Source organism: Kogia breviceps, chromosome 2 (genome assembly GCF_026419965.1).
Source record: "Kogia breviceps isolate mKogBre1 chromosome 2, mKogBre1 haplotype 1, whole genome shotgun sequence".
Lineage (NCBI taxonomy): Eukaryota > Metazoa > Chordata > Mammalia > Artiodactyla > Physeteridae > Kogia > Kogia breviceps.
This window is the reverse complement of record NC_081311.1, coordinates 84591358-84608380: the sequence shown is the minus strand read 5'-3', so window position 1 is coordinate 84608380 and position 17023 is coordinate 84591358. Positions and strand designations below refer to the sequence as shown.

Genomic DNA, 17023 nt, shown 5'->3' with positions numbered 1-17023 from the left:
CAGGGAAAGCGATAAACGAGTGATCCTTCTGAGGGATAATTTACCCAGAAAACATGGAGTCCAATTTAAAACTTCCAGGAGATCTTCGGTCCTCAATCCTTTCCTCGCCGGGGGCCCATCCTGTAAATGGCAGAGCGCTCCTCCAGAGCGGCACTAAGGGGAGGACGGGTCTCATCTCACCTCTCTGAAGAAGACGTCTGCGGGGGTCAGGTTGCACGGGATGTCGCAGTCCCTCTTGTTCAAAGCCATCAGTATCGCTGTGTTCACAAGGTCGGAAAGCCTCGAGTGGTGGTTCTTGAGGACGATGGCGGCGGCCAGCTTCTCGGCGTGCTCACAGAGCAGCAGCCGTGTGGCCATCGGCAGCCCTCTCACTGGAAAAGTGCCAAGACGTCCAAACAAGCCGACCTTGTGACGAGACGAACACGTATTCTTAGAAAGCATTTACAGTAACATACAGGAGAACGCAGTCACATTTCCACCAGCAGCTCACTGGGTACAGAGATGCTGGCCCCATCCTCCCCGAGAAAGACCTCCGTCTATTGGTCTTTGGGGCTGTTCCTAACACAAACACACACACACACACACACACACACACACACACACACACACACACACACACACACACACACACACACACTCTGTCTCTCTCTGTCTCTCTCTGTCTCTCTCTCTCTTCAGCCAGGGCCATTTACACCTGTAAGAAAGTACAGACACTCCTTTTCTAAGATTAGGGTCAACTACTGTTGTCTCTACCTATCTTATTCCTCAAATTATTGTTTATGGTTATCAAAATCATAAAATTGTTCTTTTCTAGCTACATTGATCAACTCTCCTAGACTCCGGACCTTCAGAGCTAGAAACCCAGCAGCGTCCATCTTCCAGAACCCTACAGCCATGTGGAGGGGAGGGCGGGGGGGGGTCTCTGACCCTTTGCATCAGCTGCCTCTGACTTGCTTAATGCCCATTTCTGGCTTGAGGAGGAGAGTTTTATATTCAGAATTATTTCCTCAGATACAAGTATCCAGTTGTACATTTTTCCTGATTATTAACATAAATCTTTCAATGAAATAAGCTCTAAATATTAAAGGAAATATAAAGGCACAGGCAGACTGGGATTTTTAGATCTGGCTAGACATTCCCTTGCCATGGACACTGCTTCCAACAGCTGTGTGACTCCACGAGGGTCTGAGGCCCAGGGAGGCTGTACCAAGAGATGCCACAACGGCTCCAGCTCCATGGCTTCCCCCCTTCGCCCCCCTCACCCATAACTTAGCTTCCCCGCAGTGTGGCACGTGAGGGCCGCAGACTCCCCCTACCACAGCACACACACCCTTCTGCCACGTGACCTTGCCATTCCTCCCATCAAGAGGCACAATCAATTTCCCAATCCCTTTTGTCTGGCCTGGGCTTGTGACTTGCTTCAACCAACATCGCTTTGGTGGAAGTGATAATATGTGACGTCTGAAGCCTACAGCTTTTAAGTTCATCCCCTTGAAGCGCCGCCCGGAGACCACAGGAGGCCGGTCCAGCCCAGAGGAGGATATGAGACTAAGTGCGGGGAGAACCAAGAGGCCCCAGCAGACGGCGGCACCGACTGCCAGTCAGACGAGAGACGCCTGAGGACCTGCCGGCTCAGCCCTGAACCGCCCTGCTAACCCCAAACGCAGAGAACCGCCCTGCTAACCCCAAACGCAGAACCGCCCTGCTAACCCCAAACGCAGAGAACTGCCCTGCTAACCCCAAATGCAGAGAACCGCCCTGCTGACCCCAAATGCAGAGAACCGCCCTGCTAACCCCAAATGCAGTTCCAGGAGAGGGCCCGGGGGGGGCATCAGCAGAGAACCGCCCTGCTAACCCCAAACGCAGTTCCAGGAGAGGGCCCGGAGGGAATCAGCAGAGAACCGCCCTGCTAACCCACCACATCCTGGGGTATTTGTTATGTATTAAGAGTTAAGTGATAACACTTGACAATAACATCAGGAGAAAACATGTTTTTTCCCCATTGATCTGCAGCCCACCTAAAACACTAAGAAAAGACTCAATGAACAAATAAAGTTCTCTTGCCCTGACAGTAAGAGAAGACTGGAGCCAGACTGTGCATTAAAACTGAAGCAGAATGAGGTATTAGAAACAACCAAGGTATTTCTGGAATCCTCTAGAACCACACTGTCCCATAAGGTAGCCACCATCCAGCAAAGTGGTGACTTTAAGTTAATTAAATTTAAATTTAGAAAACTTCAGCTCCTCAGCTGTAGCAGCAATTTCAAGTGTTCAGCAGCCACACAGGACTGAGGCTGCCATGCTGGGTGCCACAGCCACAGGCCAGTCCCATCACCACAGAAGGTTCTATTACGAGGCCCTGACTTCAGTCTCTTTAACAGGGAGGCATACTGATTCTGGGAAAAAATATGCAAAAATGGATTTAAATGAATTCTTTTGGATTATACCTGGGAGCCACAATTGATCAACAAGGTAAGGATGGGTGATTTTGTGTAACAACTCCGTCTAGCAGCAAAAACATTTTCTATTATTAGGCTCAATATAAATGGGAATTCCCTTACCCCTTAAAAGACAAAGAATACTTTAAATGAGTATTTGATGCTAATGGCACCTCGAAATTAAATATCCACATAGAAAAACCTGTCACCGCCTTCAGATTCTTCACTGTCTTTCTAATGATACAAAATCAACTTGGAAAACCTAGGTTTTATATAAAAGCACACAGGGAATCCGAATGAAAAGCAGGGTATCATAGGATGTAACAAGAAAAGCTGAAATAACATTTCTGCTGAAATACACTACTTTTTTTCTTTTTATCCTATTTTCATTGCAGCTTTGATTCTTGTAGTAACAGGCCTCCACACAGCCCTGGAATTATTTACTTAAGTCAGCAAAGAAAATAGACAACACTAGTCATGCCCCACCCAATGAAACACCTCAGAATTAGTGAGAAAGGGTCTCCCACTGCCCTGGAGAGAGCCACAAAAGGCACACTAAAGCCAGGTGTCCGGCCATCCCTGTGCACAGGGACTGGGATACTTACTTGGTGAATGAAGTCCATAAGGAAAGAATGGGCCTTCATCTTGTCTTCGAGCTGGTGGAGAATAATCAACGATGTATTGCTGAACCCAGGTGCTTCTGGTGAAACACAATAACAAGACAAAAACATAATACACTGGCTTGACAGAAAGTACTGCTATTACAAGTTAAGAAAAATCTATACAAAAGTAAAGTACTAACCTTTCAATGCAATTATTAATTACATTACCCAAGAGGTTAAAAGTTTAGACGAAACTTTTGGGGGTTTGATACAATTCATACCGTATTTATTCAAAACACAAATATGTTATTATTAGTTTAATCACTCGTATCATTCTAAGCTTGACAGCTCAAAACAAAGAAAGAAGGTGAGCACTGATGTTTTCTTCCTAAGACTCTAATGAGAATTACTTGCTAGGCAGGAAATTAGGGAGAGAAAGGATGTTTGTGACAGTTCCATGGTCCCTGGGAACCCCCGAGTGCCCCGATGCTGCATGGAGGGTAAGAGGGACAGTCACCCAGGGCGAACAGGAGGACACATGCCCACTTCTACAGGCTGAGATCTGACCACTGCTGCTCTTAGAGAGGCACATAATTTCCATTAGTCAAATTCAGTAGTTATGCTAAAATTATCATTTAATTTGGGGCAAGTGTCAAATGCCTACCTATGCCACCAATTTCCTTTTAGAAATAAAATGCTGAGAAAGCTAAGTAGGGCTGATTAATCTGTTCAGACAGAACATGTAGGATTTGTTCCAATGTTTCCTCAGTTTCTATTTTACTATGTAGACCTGTTCTGAGCCCTTTATGTATGTATCCATGTATGTATGTAAAATAGATGAGGTGGTTTTTATTTCTTATTTTGGCCATGATGCACGGCTTGCGGGATCTCAGTTCCCCGACCAGGGACTAAACCCAGGCCATGGCAGTGAAAGCTCCGAATCCTAACCACTAAGACTGTCCAGGAGCTCCCTGTTCTGAGCCCTTTTAAAAATCTACTATAAGGAAAGTTACAACTTTTATAAAATACTGAATTAATATTAAATTGTTTCAGAAAATAAAAAATATGCACTGAGAAGCGCTTGAACAAAAGAATCAGAATATTCTTCTCCATAACATTAACATTAGGGCGCTCTTACCCTCCGGGACAGATTCCGCCCACCTTTGGTCAGAAGCGCTTGAACAAAAGAACCAGAATGGTCTTCTCCATACCATTAACATTAGGGCGCTCTTACCCTCAGGGACAGACTCCGCCCACCGTGGGTCGGAAGCGGGGAAGTCGTCCACCAGGTCCACACTGATCTGGGCAACAGCTCTGTCTAGTTCACAATTGGAATCCACATCAGAGTGAGAGGAAAACAGCTCATCAACTATCATTTGAGCATGGCCTACATCTTTTCTGAAATAAAATCAACAAACAAAAGTATCAAAAGTAAAAGTATTAGGAGATATGGGGACATATGTATAAGCACAGCTGATACACTTTGTTACAAAGCAGAAACTAACACACCATTGTAAAGCAATTATACCCCAATAAAAATTTTTTTAAAAAGTAAAAGTATTAAACTCATCATGAAAAAGTTAATTGTGAAATTAAAAGTCCCATATGTTAGCCCAAAGTTTATTACTTCTAATAACATTTATTTAAAAGGGAGACAATTATGCATTCATTAATTCAACAAATATATGTTGAACACTGATAATATGCAGGTTCCAGAGACAGAACAATAAACAAAACATCAGAACACAGTCCTAAGACTTCACAAAGCATACAGTGACATGAGGAGTCAGATGATTAAAGCAGCAGTTACACACACACACTAGACAGGTAAAGAACAGAGGCCCCATAGCCCACAGAGGGAAAACCAAAACCCCCGAGGGGCAGGGAACACTTCCTGGAGGAAGGGGTGCAGGGAGGTTGGGGTGAGTGTGGGAGGGGCACACAGCGGCGGCAAAGGCACACCTTTAAGAAGTACGCTTGCATCCCAGCAGAGAACGGAAGCCCTGGGGGAGAGAAGATCACCCAGTGAGGAGAGAGGGAAGAAGGGTCCAAGGAAGACCTCTTAGAAACAAAGGGCAGAGCACAGAAGGTCGTAAAGCATGTGACGGAGTTTGAGCTTAGAAGGAAATGTCGCAATCTGTTCTATTTTTAAAAGATCATTCTAACTACGCTATGGAGATGAAGGATCAGACAGGAGGGAGAAAAATCCAGTGAGGAAGTTACTGCAGAAATCTATCCAGGCAAGAGAGGACGGGAGTTTCCACCAGCAGCAGCTGCAGCAGCGAAGGAGGCAGGCAGACAGCTTTGAGAAAGAGACACAGGAGGGAAATTCTGGCCATCGGTTGGGTCTGATGTGTAAAGATGACTGAACAACTGACCGTGGCTGCTGGGACCTGCCACTGGAACAGGGCTAGGAGAGAAAGGCTAAGCTCTGGAGAAGACAGCACAGTTTCACGTGTGTTACATCTAGGTTCCTGTGGAACACACAACTGCTCCTGAACATTCTTCATTTGTATGTAATGGCCCAGAGCAAGGTGGGGCTGTGCTTCTTCAGCAATTGAAGCCAAGGAAGGAGGAAAGATGGCGCAGGGAGCAGAAAGAGAAAAATATGGAAGACAATAACAACTGGAGACAACGTTTCCGGCAGTTTAGCTATAAACAGGAACAAACAGAGAGGTGCTAGCTCAAAGGGGGACAACAAATCAAAGACTGGTCTTTTTTAAAAATGGCAGATTAAATATGATTAACAGCTGATGAGAAGAAGCCAGCTCAAGGCCGAAGATGTAGAAGGGGAGTCACAGAGAGAGTATAGTCTCAAGGGAAACAGGACACGGTGGCACTCAGAACAGAGAGACTGGCCTTAGGAAGAAGAACACCTCTTCCTACTCCCCAGGGAGGGAAAACGGAAGAGGAGTCGGAATGCCGTTAAGTCTGTGGGCGCTAAGCACAGGGAGTTGTCCTCTGATGGCTTCTACTATCTCTGTGCAACGGGAGCCCGGGTCAGCTGCTTGGGGGGGAAAGGGGCAGAGAAATGGGAAGGTAGCGAGGCGAGGAAAGGGTTGAAATGGTCTCTGCAGAACAGGAGACAGAGCTGACCAGAGAAACACAGAAAAGCTGCCACAAAGTGTTAAAGGCAAGGTTGAAGCCGGAAACCTAGTTATGCTGGAGGTCATGGGAATACAAAGTGGACTATAGCACGATCACTCAATAATGAACTATTTTAATCAAAAGACTAAGTTTCTTAAAACTCTCATGAACAAAAGATTTTATATTTATATTAAGTAAAATGAAAATCAAAATAACATAATAATTAATTTCAAAGAAACCATGCTATAAAAATAGTAATATTACCTTAGCAAAAAACTGAATGGATAACAGTTTAGAGTTCTATCCACCAGCTTTGACCCCCTGAAAATAATTCTGCTTGTTATGGGTTGGGGGGAAGGATGCCACTGGCATCAAATGGGAAGAGGCCAGAGATGCGGCTAAACACCCTACAGTGCACAGGACAGCCCCACAACAAAGACCATCTGGCCTCAAATGTCAGTAGTGACAAGGCTGAGAAATGCTGCTTTAAAGGTTCCATGATCCCATTTGTGAAGAGGCTAATTTTTTTAGACTATTGGCTGACACCCCCCCAGAAATGACTGCTTGTTAACCTCATGGTACTTTATGCTAAACAGGATAAGTGGAAGGCACAGTTGTGTTAGAAGCCCAGTAACACCGGTCCTAAGGTTACTATGCTCTGAGCACTTGAGGTCAGGGACCCCTTTTCGTACTTAATCATCTTCCCCAGTAAAACATTTAGAAATGACTATACTGGGTTGAACAGTATTCCCCCAAATCCAAGTCCACCCAGAACCTCAGCACGTGACCTTATTTGGACATAAGGTTTTTGAAGATACGATCAGCTAAGTTTATGATGAGGTCATACTGGATTACGGGGCCCTAAACCCAATGACTGATGTCATCATCAGGACACGTGGAGACAGACGCACAGGGAAGAAGGCCACATGCCAGTAGAGACAGCTGGAGGGATGCGTACGTGGCCGAGGAAAGCCAACAACTGCCCGCAGTCACCAGGAGCTAAGGGAGAGGCTAGTGAAGACCCTTCCCCAGAGCCCTCAAAGAGTACACAGCCCTGCCACCACCGTTCTTTTGGATGTCTGGCCTCCAGAACTGTGACAGAATAACTTTCTATTGTTTTAAGCCACCCAGTTTGTGGCAATTCACTACAGCAGGCACAGGAAACTAGTTCAGTGACTCCATTACCATTTAAAAGTTGAGATGCCACAAGTCTGACAGAACTGTTCATTAAAGGATAAATTTATACAAGATAAAATCAGAGTATTAATCCAAATCTTGGCAGTCAGACTGAACACCATGCAACAGAACAAGATTAAAAGAATACTATTTAGGGCTTCCCTGGTGGCACAGTGGTTGAGAATCTGCCTGCTGATGCAGGGGACACGGGTTCGAGCCCTGGTCTGGGAAGATCCCACATGCCGCGGAGCGGCTGGGCCCGTGAGCCATGGCCGCTGAGCCTGCGCGTCCGGAGCCTGTGCTCCGCAACGGGAGAGGCCGCGATAGTGAGAGGCCCGCGCACAGCGATGAAGAGTGGCCCCCGCCTGCCAACTAGAGAAAGCCCTCGCCCAGAAACGAAGACCCAACACAGCCAAAAATAAATAACTAAACAAATGTGGGGTTAAAAACAAAAAAAAGAAACAGCTTTAAAAAAAAAAAGACATTAAAAAAAAAAGAATACTATTTAAAAACAGAAACAAAAAACTGGTGCCCTCTTCTGGACAGGAAATTAAACTCAGTAGACCATCACTGACGGCACAGAATTTTCAAACCGTAAATGCACTGCAAAGTCTCAACTGTGTCCCTTCTGTGAGAGGGAGCCTCCACGCACCAGACACCACTAGGAGTGGAATTACGGGACCATGAGCTGAGAGCGGGGAAAATGGAGGCAGTAAAGTCTGAATATTTCTTCAAAACAAAGATCTGCTAAACTCCAATTCCAGAAACATTAAGCAATCTGTCCAAAGTCTCACACAGCTAATCAGGGACAGAGCAAGGGCTGGATCACAATTTTCCTGAGTATTCATTCCAATATAAATGGAAGGTGCCAGATACAGAACATGCAGAATGTGTGGGTAGGACAAACTGAAATGACTGTATAAGGTCACAGAGCAAGTGCAGTTGTTTCCTCCACCCCGTGCACACCCTCCTGCGAGCATCCTTCCACGGGGCCTCACCCCAGGACTCACTGGGGCCAACGGGATATTAGCAAATGGGACCAAGCAGAAACTCGAAGAGCACTTGTGCAGCGAGGCTTCCTCTCTTCTACTTCCAGAACCCTGAGGTTTGAGAGCAGGCCAGGGTAGCCTGCTAGAGGAAGAGATGCCACATGAGGCAGACAGAGCTGACCAGCCAGGGTCCCCAGATGGGAGCAAGTGTAACCAGATAGCTGGCTGCTGACCACAGACAATGCGTGAGCCCAGGCAGGACCAGGAAAACTGCCACCCCAGTACAGACCCAAACAGCCGGACCGAGGGCCAGAAGCTGTATTAAATAAGCCACTGAGTTCTATGGTGATTTCTACACAGCAGAACTCAACCAACAGGCCAAGACTAATTCCTTTACAACAGCGATGATAAATAACCCTTTGCATGCAACTTCACTGCCTTGACATTTTACATAAAGCATGCTTGAAAGCTGTCTTCATGACCACCATTTCTAGTGGGACACTGCTTCCATCAAGAGGAGAGGCTGTGTTCCACCAGGTTTTTCCCAGCCTAGCTGGAACCCTCCCGTGGCTACGAAGTTCAGAACAAGAGTTTGTTAAAGTGCTAAAGCTCAGAAAAGCATCTTCTCCTGGATGGTGTTTCTCCTCCAACTCACTCTCGCTAGCCCACAAATAAGCAGCATATGTCAGTAACATGTATCCTTGGACATCAAAAGAGCAGTAATTTAAAAAACTTGTTATACCTGCAGTATTGCAGAAAAGCAGCTTTTAGTGATTTGGTTTTATCTTCCCGGGCAATAGTTTCATTCTTGGTAGAGGTGTCAAAAACCACACTCTGTAAAATAATAAACTATAGTTTAGAGGTGAAGGTATAAGAATATTCTTAGTTATTGGACTAAACATTGGACCCACTTATGTGAGCAACAGTACAGACACACAGCTGTTTGCCATACTCTCTATACCAATGGTTTATATATTGATACTTAAAGACATTTATTGAAACAAGATAAAACACACCAAATGATCAACTGAAGTCCTATAGAAAATGTATATATAATTCAGGAATTATATTGTGAGTAAAATCATTTGCAGATTTCATCACAACACAACCTTCTTATAGGCTTACCCTTATACAACTCATCACAAAGTATATTTCTAAGCATAATGGTTGATTTCAATCTTAACATACAGCAGTATTATGAAAACCACATGATTACAAAAGAATAAAAGTAAAAAAAAAAAGTTACTTTCTGTTGAACCTGTATCAAATCATTTTCATTTTGAATTACACAGTCTATATATTTTCATACTATTCAAATGGAAATTACCCCAAACAGTGTTACTTTTTAGCCTCCTGTAAAAGAATGATAAAAATCTTTTTTACAGATCAGGGTATTTCAGAATTCAAGATGACAGGGGAAAAAAAAAATGATGGTTTTTTTCCCCACTCTCCCCTCAAAAATCATCCCAGAATAAAAAGAAGAAAAAGAAACACAACCACCACACGTCTGCACCACACAAAGATGGAAACCAGAAGGAGGGGCTGCAAGTGACAGAGCAGGGAGGAGGCCAGGCAAAGCTGTGCAGCGCAGGGACAGGTCCTGAGGACAAGAAATAGGGCAGTTCCAGGCAGACAGCAGGCAACGGGCTCCTCTAGAGACAGGACCCTGGACATAGCTTTATGGAAAGGTGCCTGTGGAGCTGCTGGAGGGTGTGGGAAGATTAAGCCAGATATCAAAGAAAAATAAGCAAATATGAAATTAGTCCACTCCAAGAATCCCACAAAGTTGTACACTAAAGGAAATGTAATCAGCACACTGCTTCACTCTGGACTGTAAACAACATTCACATTGCCATTGAATACTGGGTTGCTAAACGCAGAGAGAGAAATGCAGGTTACCCCGAGTCCTCATCTTGCATAACAGGAGATCTACAGACGACGAGAATTAGTGAATGAGAGACAGCAAGACACGCATATTACTTAGAAATGTGGAGGAAAACACCAAAAGAAACAGCTAAAGGACTTACAAGTAGTCGCTTCTGAATAAGAGGACAAAAGAAGAGGTGAGAGAGATAAAAGAACTAATGTCTTCATCACAACTCTTTTAAAAGTGTCTGACTTTTAAACATTTGTGGGAAACACCCTGATAAAAATCGTTAAATCCTTTGCAAATCAGCTACACTTTAAATCAACTATACTTAAAAAAAAAAAAAATCTTATGGAACCACGTTACCTCATTGCCTGGTCCAGCAGCTGAAGATGCCAGGGAATCTTCAAGGTCTTCTGCCAATACAGATACATTTTCCCTTGAAGTAATCGACACCAATCCACTGTTTCTAGAAAAAAGGATAGGAACATCCCCACAGGAACCAGCTCCTAAAATACTATCTCCTAAGAGAAAGAAAAATACACGATCAGATAGACATAACCAAAAAGTACTTTCCTAAATCCACCTCCCAGCAGAAAATCTTGGTGATATACTTTGCCGTGTTACTCCTACTCTGTAATCTTGCGTCAAAAGTCAAGGCTCCCCGCTACCTGGAGTGGTAGGCTGTGTCCTTCACTGTGCCTTGCAAGAGTAGTGGGTACAGAGCACCAAACAAGAAAATCATCCCTTCTGCGAGACTCAGAGTACAGCTTGCCAACCTCACCTTGACTTACTGAGTAAGCCACTGCGGAAGGAAAAGGTTTAAGCTCTCTTGGAGTCTTAACAGCATCCCACTCACCCAGTCAAGGCTCTTGTGCTGCGACTAGAGAACTGAGGTTCCATCCTGCTGCCTCACATGGATTTTGCCCTTTGCCCCTTAAGATAAACACCCTGATGAGACTGTCTGCTGGGTGTTTTTCACTCCTGGCTGGCTCCCCCCCATCACCCACACCTCCCCCCCAATTCCAGCCCCCTTGCATGAGTCTAGCACCTGGGATTCTTCTTACCCAGGGGTCTGGACAAACATTTAAAGAACATCAACTCAGAATAAGTCACTCTTACTGACCAGGAACAAGCAATTACTTCTGTTAGCATCAGTTCTTTTCTTCTTGGCCTCTTCTGGGAAAAACGTTACTATTTTTTGCCCATAAAATATATCAGTTTGGGCTTCCCTGGTGGCGCAGTGGTTGAGAGTCTGCTTGCCGAGGCAGGAGACACGGGTTCGTGCCCCGGTCCGGGAAGATCCCATGTGCCGCGGAGCGGCTGGGCCCGTGAGCCATGGCCGCTGAGCCTGCGCGTCCGGAGCCTGTGCTCCGCAACGGGAGAGGCCACAACAGTGAGAGGCCCGCGTACCGAAAAAAAAAAAAAAAAAAAAAAAAAAAAAAATATATCAGTTTGGGAACTATACCACCCTTCCAGTTTTTCAGCTACTGTAGGTGTGGTATCGAATGTCACGGGCATCATGCTTGAAGCAAAGTTTATGGAAAGAGAACAAAAACTGCGCAGAATGACTAATGAATTCCCTAATCCTGGTTTCTAAAACCACTACCATACCTTGTGTATTGAAGACGATTTTCTCCCGAGGAAGAGAAAACTTCCCAGTTCCTGTGGAGCACACGTAGACAGCACTTTCAGTATACAGATAGGCAGTCTGGTTTGAAAAGTTTGGGACCATCAACTGACATATAATCAAGTCTTCAGACTGAAAATTAAATTTAAGATTACATTTAATCAGAATTGAAACAAAAATACTTGCTTGTATGATTTTATAATTCACACTTTTGTACATTCATAAAAATGATAAAATAATCTGCTGATTATCCATGTGAAAACCTAAACACTACCCCCATCAGATGATTTACAAAACATGACAGAATAAGTTTATAAACATCAATTAGAGAGACCATTTGCTGAGTTGCAAATAATTAGCAGAGTTTGAAAACGTTTCCATGGTGATAAGATTTTAACTAAATGCCTGAAACAAATGTGAGGAAGAAAATAAAAGGATTAGTTCATTATTTATTTTAGAACTGACAAATTTATTTTATAAACGACCCCTGATAAATATTGTCTTTTTCTTCACTGTCCAGATATCAAGCACAAGAAAACTAAGTTAATCTGTTCATATATGAAATTAAAAATAGAAATAAGACCTAATTAAGTCATAAAATTAGCAAAAGCTAAAAAGTATATTCCGTTTATTAAAAGAATTTTACAAACATAACACAAAAATGGAATTTTTAAATTCTCAAATTGTCTTCTTTATACCCTTTCCCACTGTCTGAAAAATTTCAACACTGAGCATATTTTCCTAGTATAATCAGAACACATAAGGTTTATTTCTGTTTGAAATAAAAGACCAAATTAAAAGATTTCCTTACAGCACTCAGCTACACAAATCATAGTAAGAGTAAGAGTTCAACAGAATTAGATACTATACAAGATTAAATGAAATGAATTTACAGCAGTTAAGGCATTTCCTCAAAAACATCATACTTATTCAACAATGTTCAATTGCTATTAAGAAGCTTAAAATTAGAGAGCTTGCCTTTTAATCATTCACATGAACCTTGACAAGTTTATAATGTGGCTACCTACAAATATAATCCTACTTTGAGCAAAAACGGGATTTTTCTGTAGTAAATAGGGCTCAAAATGAAGCCCATCTATGGCCTTTATTATGTTGAGGAAAGTTCCCTGTATGCCTACTTTCTGGAGGGTTTTTATCATAAATGGGTGTTGAATTTTGTCAAAAGCTTTCTCTGCATCTATTGAGATGATCATATGGTTTTTCTCCTTCAGTTTGTTAATATGGTGTATCACGTTGATTGATTTGCATATATTGAAGAATCCTTGCATTCCTGGAATAAACCCCACTTAATCATGGTGTATGATCCTTTTAATGTGCTGTTGGATTCTGTTTGCTAGTATTTTGTTGATGATTTTTGCATCTATGTTCATCAGTGATATTGGCCTGTAGTTCTTTCTTTGTGACATTTTTGTCTGGTTTTGGTATCAGAGTGATGGTGGCCTCGTAGAATGAGTTTGGGAGTGTTCCTCATTCAATGGTGAAAAACTGAAACCATTTCCACTAACATCAGGAACAAGACAAGGCTGCCCACTCTCACCACTCTTATTCAACATAGTTTTGGAAGTTTTAGCCACAGCAATCAGAGAAGAAAAAGAAAAAAGGAATCCAAATCAGAAAAGAAGTAAAGCTGTCACTGTTTGCAGATGACATGATACTATACATAGAGAATCCAAAAAATGCTACCAGAAAACTACTAGAGCTAATCAATGAATTTGGTAAAGTAACAGGATACAAAATTAATGCACAGAAATCTCTGGCATTCCTATACACTAATGATGAAAAATCTGAAAATGAAATTAAGAAAACACTCCCATTTACCACTGCAACAAAAGAATTAAATATCTAGGAATAAACCTACCTAAGGAACAAAAGACCTGTATGCAGAAAATTATAAGAAACTGATGAAAGAAATGAAAGATGATACAAATAGATGGAGAGATATACCATGTTCTTGGATTGGAAGAATCAACATTGTGAAAATGACTCTACTACCCAAAGCAATCTACAGATTCAATGCAATCCCTATCAAACTACCACTGGCATTTTTCACAGAACTAGAACAAAAAATTTCACAATTTGTGTGGAAACACAAAAGACTCCGAATAGCCAAAGAAATCTTGAGAACGAAAAATGGAGCTGGAGGAATCAGGCTCCCTGACTTCAGACTATATACTACAAAGCTACAGTAATCAAGACAGTATGGTACTGGCACAAAAACAGAAATATAGATCAATGGAACAGGATAGAAAGCCCAGAGATAAACCCACGCACATATGGTCACCTTATCTTTGATAAAGGAGGCAAGAATATACAGTGGAGAAAAGACAGCCTCTTCAATAAGTGGTGCTGGGAAAACTGGACAGCTGTATGTAAAAGAATGAGATTAGAACACTCCCTAACACCATACACAAAAATAAGCTCAAAATGGATTAAAGATCTAAATGTAAGGCTAGAAACTATCAAACTCTTAGAGGAAAACATAGGCAGAACACTCTATGACATACATCACAGCAAGATCCTTTTTGACCCACCTCCTAGAGAAATGGAAATAAAAACAAAAAGAAACAAATGGGACCTAATGAAACTTAAAAGCTTTTGCACAGCAAAGGAAACCATAAACAAGACCAAAAGACAACCCTCAGAATGGGAGAAAATAGTTGCAAATGAAGCAACTGACAAAGGATTAATCTCCAAAATTTATAAGCAGCTCATGCAGCTCAATAACAAAAAAACAAACAACTCAATCCAAAAATGGGCAGAAGAACTAAACAGACATTTCTCCAAAGAAGATATACAGATTGCCAACAAACACATGAAAGAATGCTCAACATCATTAATCATTAGAGAAATGCAAATCAAAACTACAATGAGATATCATCTCACACCGGTCAGATTGGCCATCATCAAAAACTCTACAAACAATAAATGCTGGAGAGGGTGTGGAGAAAAGGGAACACTCTTGCACTGCTGGTGGGAATGTAAATTGATACAGCTACTATGGATAACAGTATGGAGGTTCCTTAAAAAAGTACAAATAGAACTACCATATGACCCAGCAATCCCACTACTGGGCATATACCCTGAGAAAACCATAATTCAAAAAGAGTCATGTACCAAAATGTTCATTGCAGCTCTATTTACGATAGCCAGGACATGGAAGCAACCTAAGTGTCCATCAACAGATAAATGGATAAAGAAGATGTGCCACATATATACAATGGAATATTACTCAGCCATTAAAAGAAATGAAACTGAGTTATTTGTAGTGAGGTGGATGGACCTAGAGTCTGTCATACAGAGTGAACTAAGTCAGAAAGAGAAAAACAAATACCATATGCTAACACATATATATGGAATCTAAGGAAAAAAAAAAAGGTCATGAAGAACCTAGGAGTAAGACGGGAATAAAGACACAGACCTACTAGAGCATGGACTTGAGGACACGGGGAGGGGGAAGGGTAAGCTGGGACAAAGTGAGAGAGAGGCATGGACATATACGCACTACCAAACGTAAAACAGAGAGCTAGTGGGAAGCAGCCGCATAGCACAGGGAGATCAGCTTGGTGCTTTGCGACCACCTAGAGGGGTGGGATAGGGAGGGTGGGAGGGAGGGAGATGCAAGAGGGAAGAGATATGGGAACATATGTATACGTATAACCGATTCACTTTGTTGTAAAGCAGGAACTAACACACCGTTGTAAAACAGTTACACTCCAATAAAGATGTTAAAAAAACAAACAAACAAAACCAACAACAACAAAAACGGAGCCCAAATTCACATAAGGTTTCTTCCTTATTTTTCACTCTGCAGCTCATCATCAGTGTTTTCTTTCTTCTCAGTGATGCCGAGATGAAGACCCCTTCACAGAGCTACAGTAGGAGAGACATGCTGCTCACCGTCAGGGGCTCCCACTCTCGCTTCTCTTTAGCTAAGGCTGAACAAAGGACTGAGTACGAGATGGCAAACAGAATGCAATGCCTGAACACTAGCTATTTGAAATGTATTTCCAGGAACTCCCTGGCAGTCCAGTGGTTAGGACTCTGCACTTTCTCTGCTGAGGGCCCAAGTTCAATCTCTGGCAGGGAACTAAAATCCCACAAGCTGCCAAAACTAATGATAACAATAAATCAATAAAGAGATTTTAAAAAAATAAAATAAAATGTACTTCCAAGCTATGCAGATGAATTTCTCAAAGAATCTGAACCTGCAATGGTTAGGAAAAAAACTCAGCATGTTACTGTCACTTTGTACTTTAACTTACAGATGGAAACCTTACCTGAAAAGGTGGGTTATACTGAGTGACTTCCACAGTCACTGCATCTGACATTTGGTAGGCGTTATCTTCTACTGTTACCAGCGAGTAATAGACGAGACAGGGCTTGTCCGCCAGGTGCCACGCCGCTGACAAAATCAGGAGCCCATCGCTAATCAGTGAGAAAGAAAGATCTATTGCCTCTTGGGAAAACAGTCCAGCAATGTCTTGAAGAGTTAAACACACATTTCCCGTATGACCTAGCAAGCCCAGTCCTAGATATTTACCCAAGAGAAATAAAAACCTATCTTCACACAAAAACCTGTGTCTAAGTGTTTATAGTGGCTTTACTCATGATTGCCTAAAGCTGGAAACAACCCACCATCCTTCAACTGCTGGATAGATAAACAAATCCCGGTAAATCTATACAATGAACTACTACTCAGCAGTAAAAAGGAAGAAACCACTGCATGACTATCAAATGCATTATGCTAAGTGAAAGAAGCCAGACTCAAAAGGCTTTATATCCTATGATTCCATTTATACTAGAGGGACAGAAAATACATCAATGGTTGCCAGGAGCTGCAAGGGGAGAGAGGGGTTGACAAAAGAGTACCAAGGAATTTTTGGAGTGATAGAACTGTTCTGTATCTTGATTGTGGTTCTAGTTAAATGACTACGTGTCTGTCAAAACTCACCAAATGATACGTTAAAAAGGGTGCAAGGTATTTTCTATATGTAAAATATAACTCAATAAATCTGACTTAAAAAGACCAACAAATCATCAATTACAGGGATTGGCAAAGTGCAGCTCTCAGACTAAACTAAGCCCAGGCGGAGGTTTTGTAAATGAAGCTTTCTTGCCATGCAGCTACGCCACTTGTTATGTGCTGTCTATGGATGCTTTAATGCTACCACTGATAGAGTAAAAGAGCTGCAGTGAAGACCACATGGTCCCCA

At 42.5% G+C, this 17023-nt stretch overlaps 1 protein-coding gene across 2 annotated transcripts in view; it reads right to left on the bottom strand.

The window, feature by feature from the left end:
* NUP133 (nucleoporin 133) overlaps window positions 1-17023 on the bottom strand; it is a 56487-nt gene that overhangs the window by 26013 nt on the left and 13451 nt on the right. For both annotated transcript variants that reach the window (XM_059053887.2, XM_067025749.1), the window contains 7 exons: window positions 16088-16235; window positions 11774-11921; window positions 10526-10683; window positions 9035-9126; window positions 4275-4438; window positions 3044-3138; window positions 181-405 (listed from right to left, as the gene is read on the bottom strand). In XM_059053887.2, the coding sequence (XP_058909870.1) occupies window positions 181-405; window positions 3044-3138; window positions 4275-4438; window positions 9035-9126; window positions 10526-10683; window positions 11774-11921; window positions 16088-16235 (1030 nt within the window). The remainder of the gene's footprint in view (window positions 1-180; window positions 406-3043; window positions 3139-4274; window positions 4439-9034; window positions 9127-10525; window positions 10684-11773; window positions 11922-16087; window positions 16236-17023) is intronic.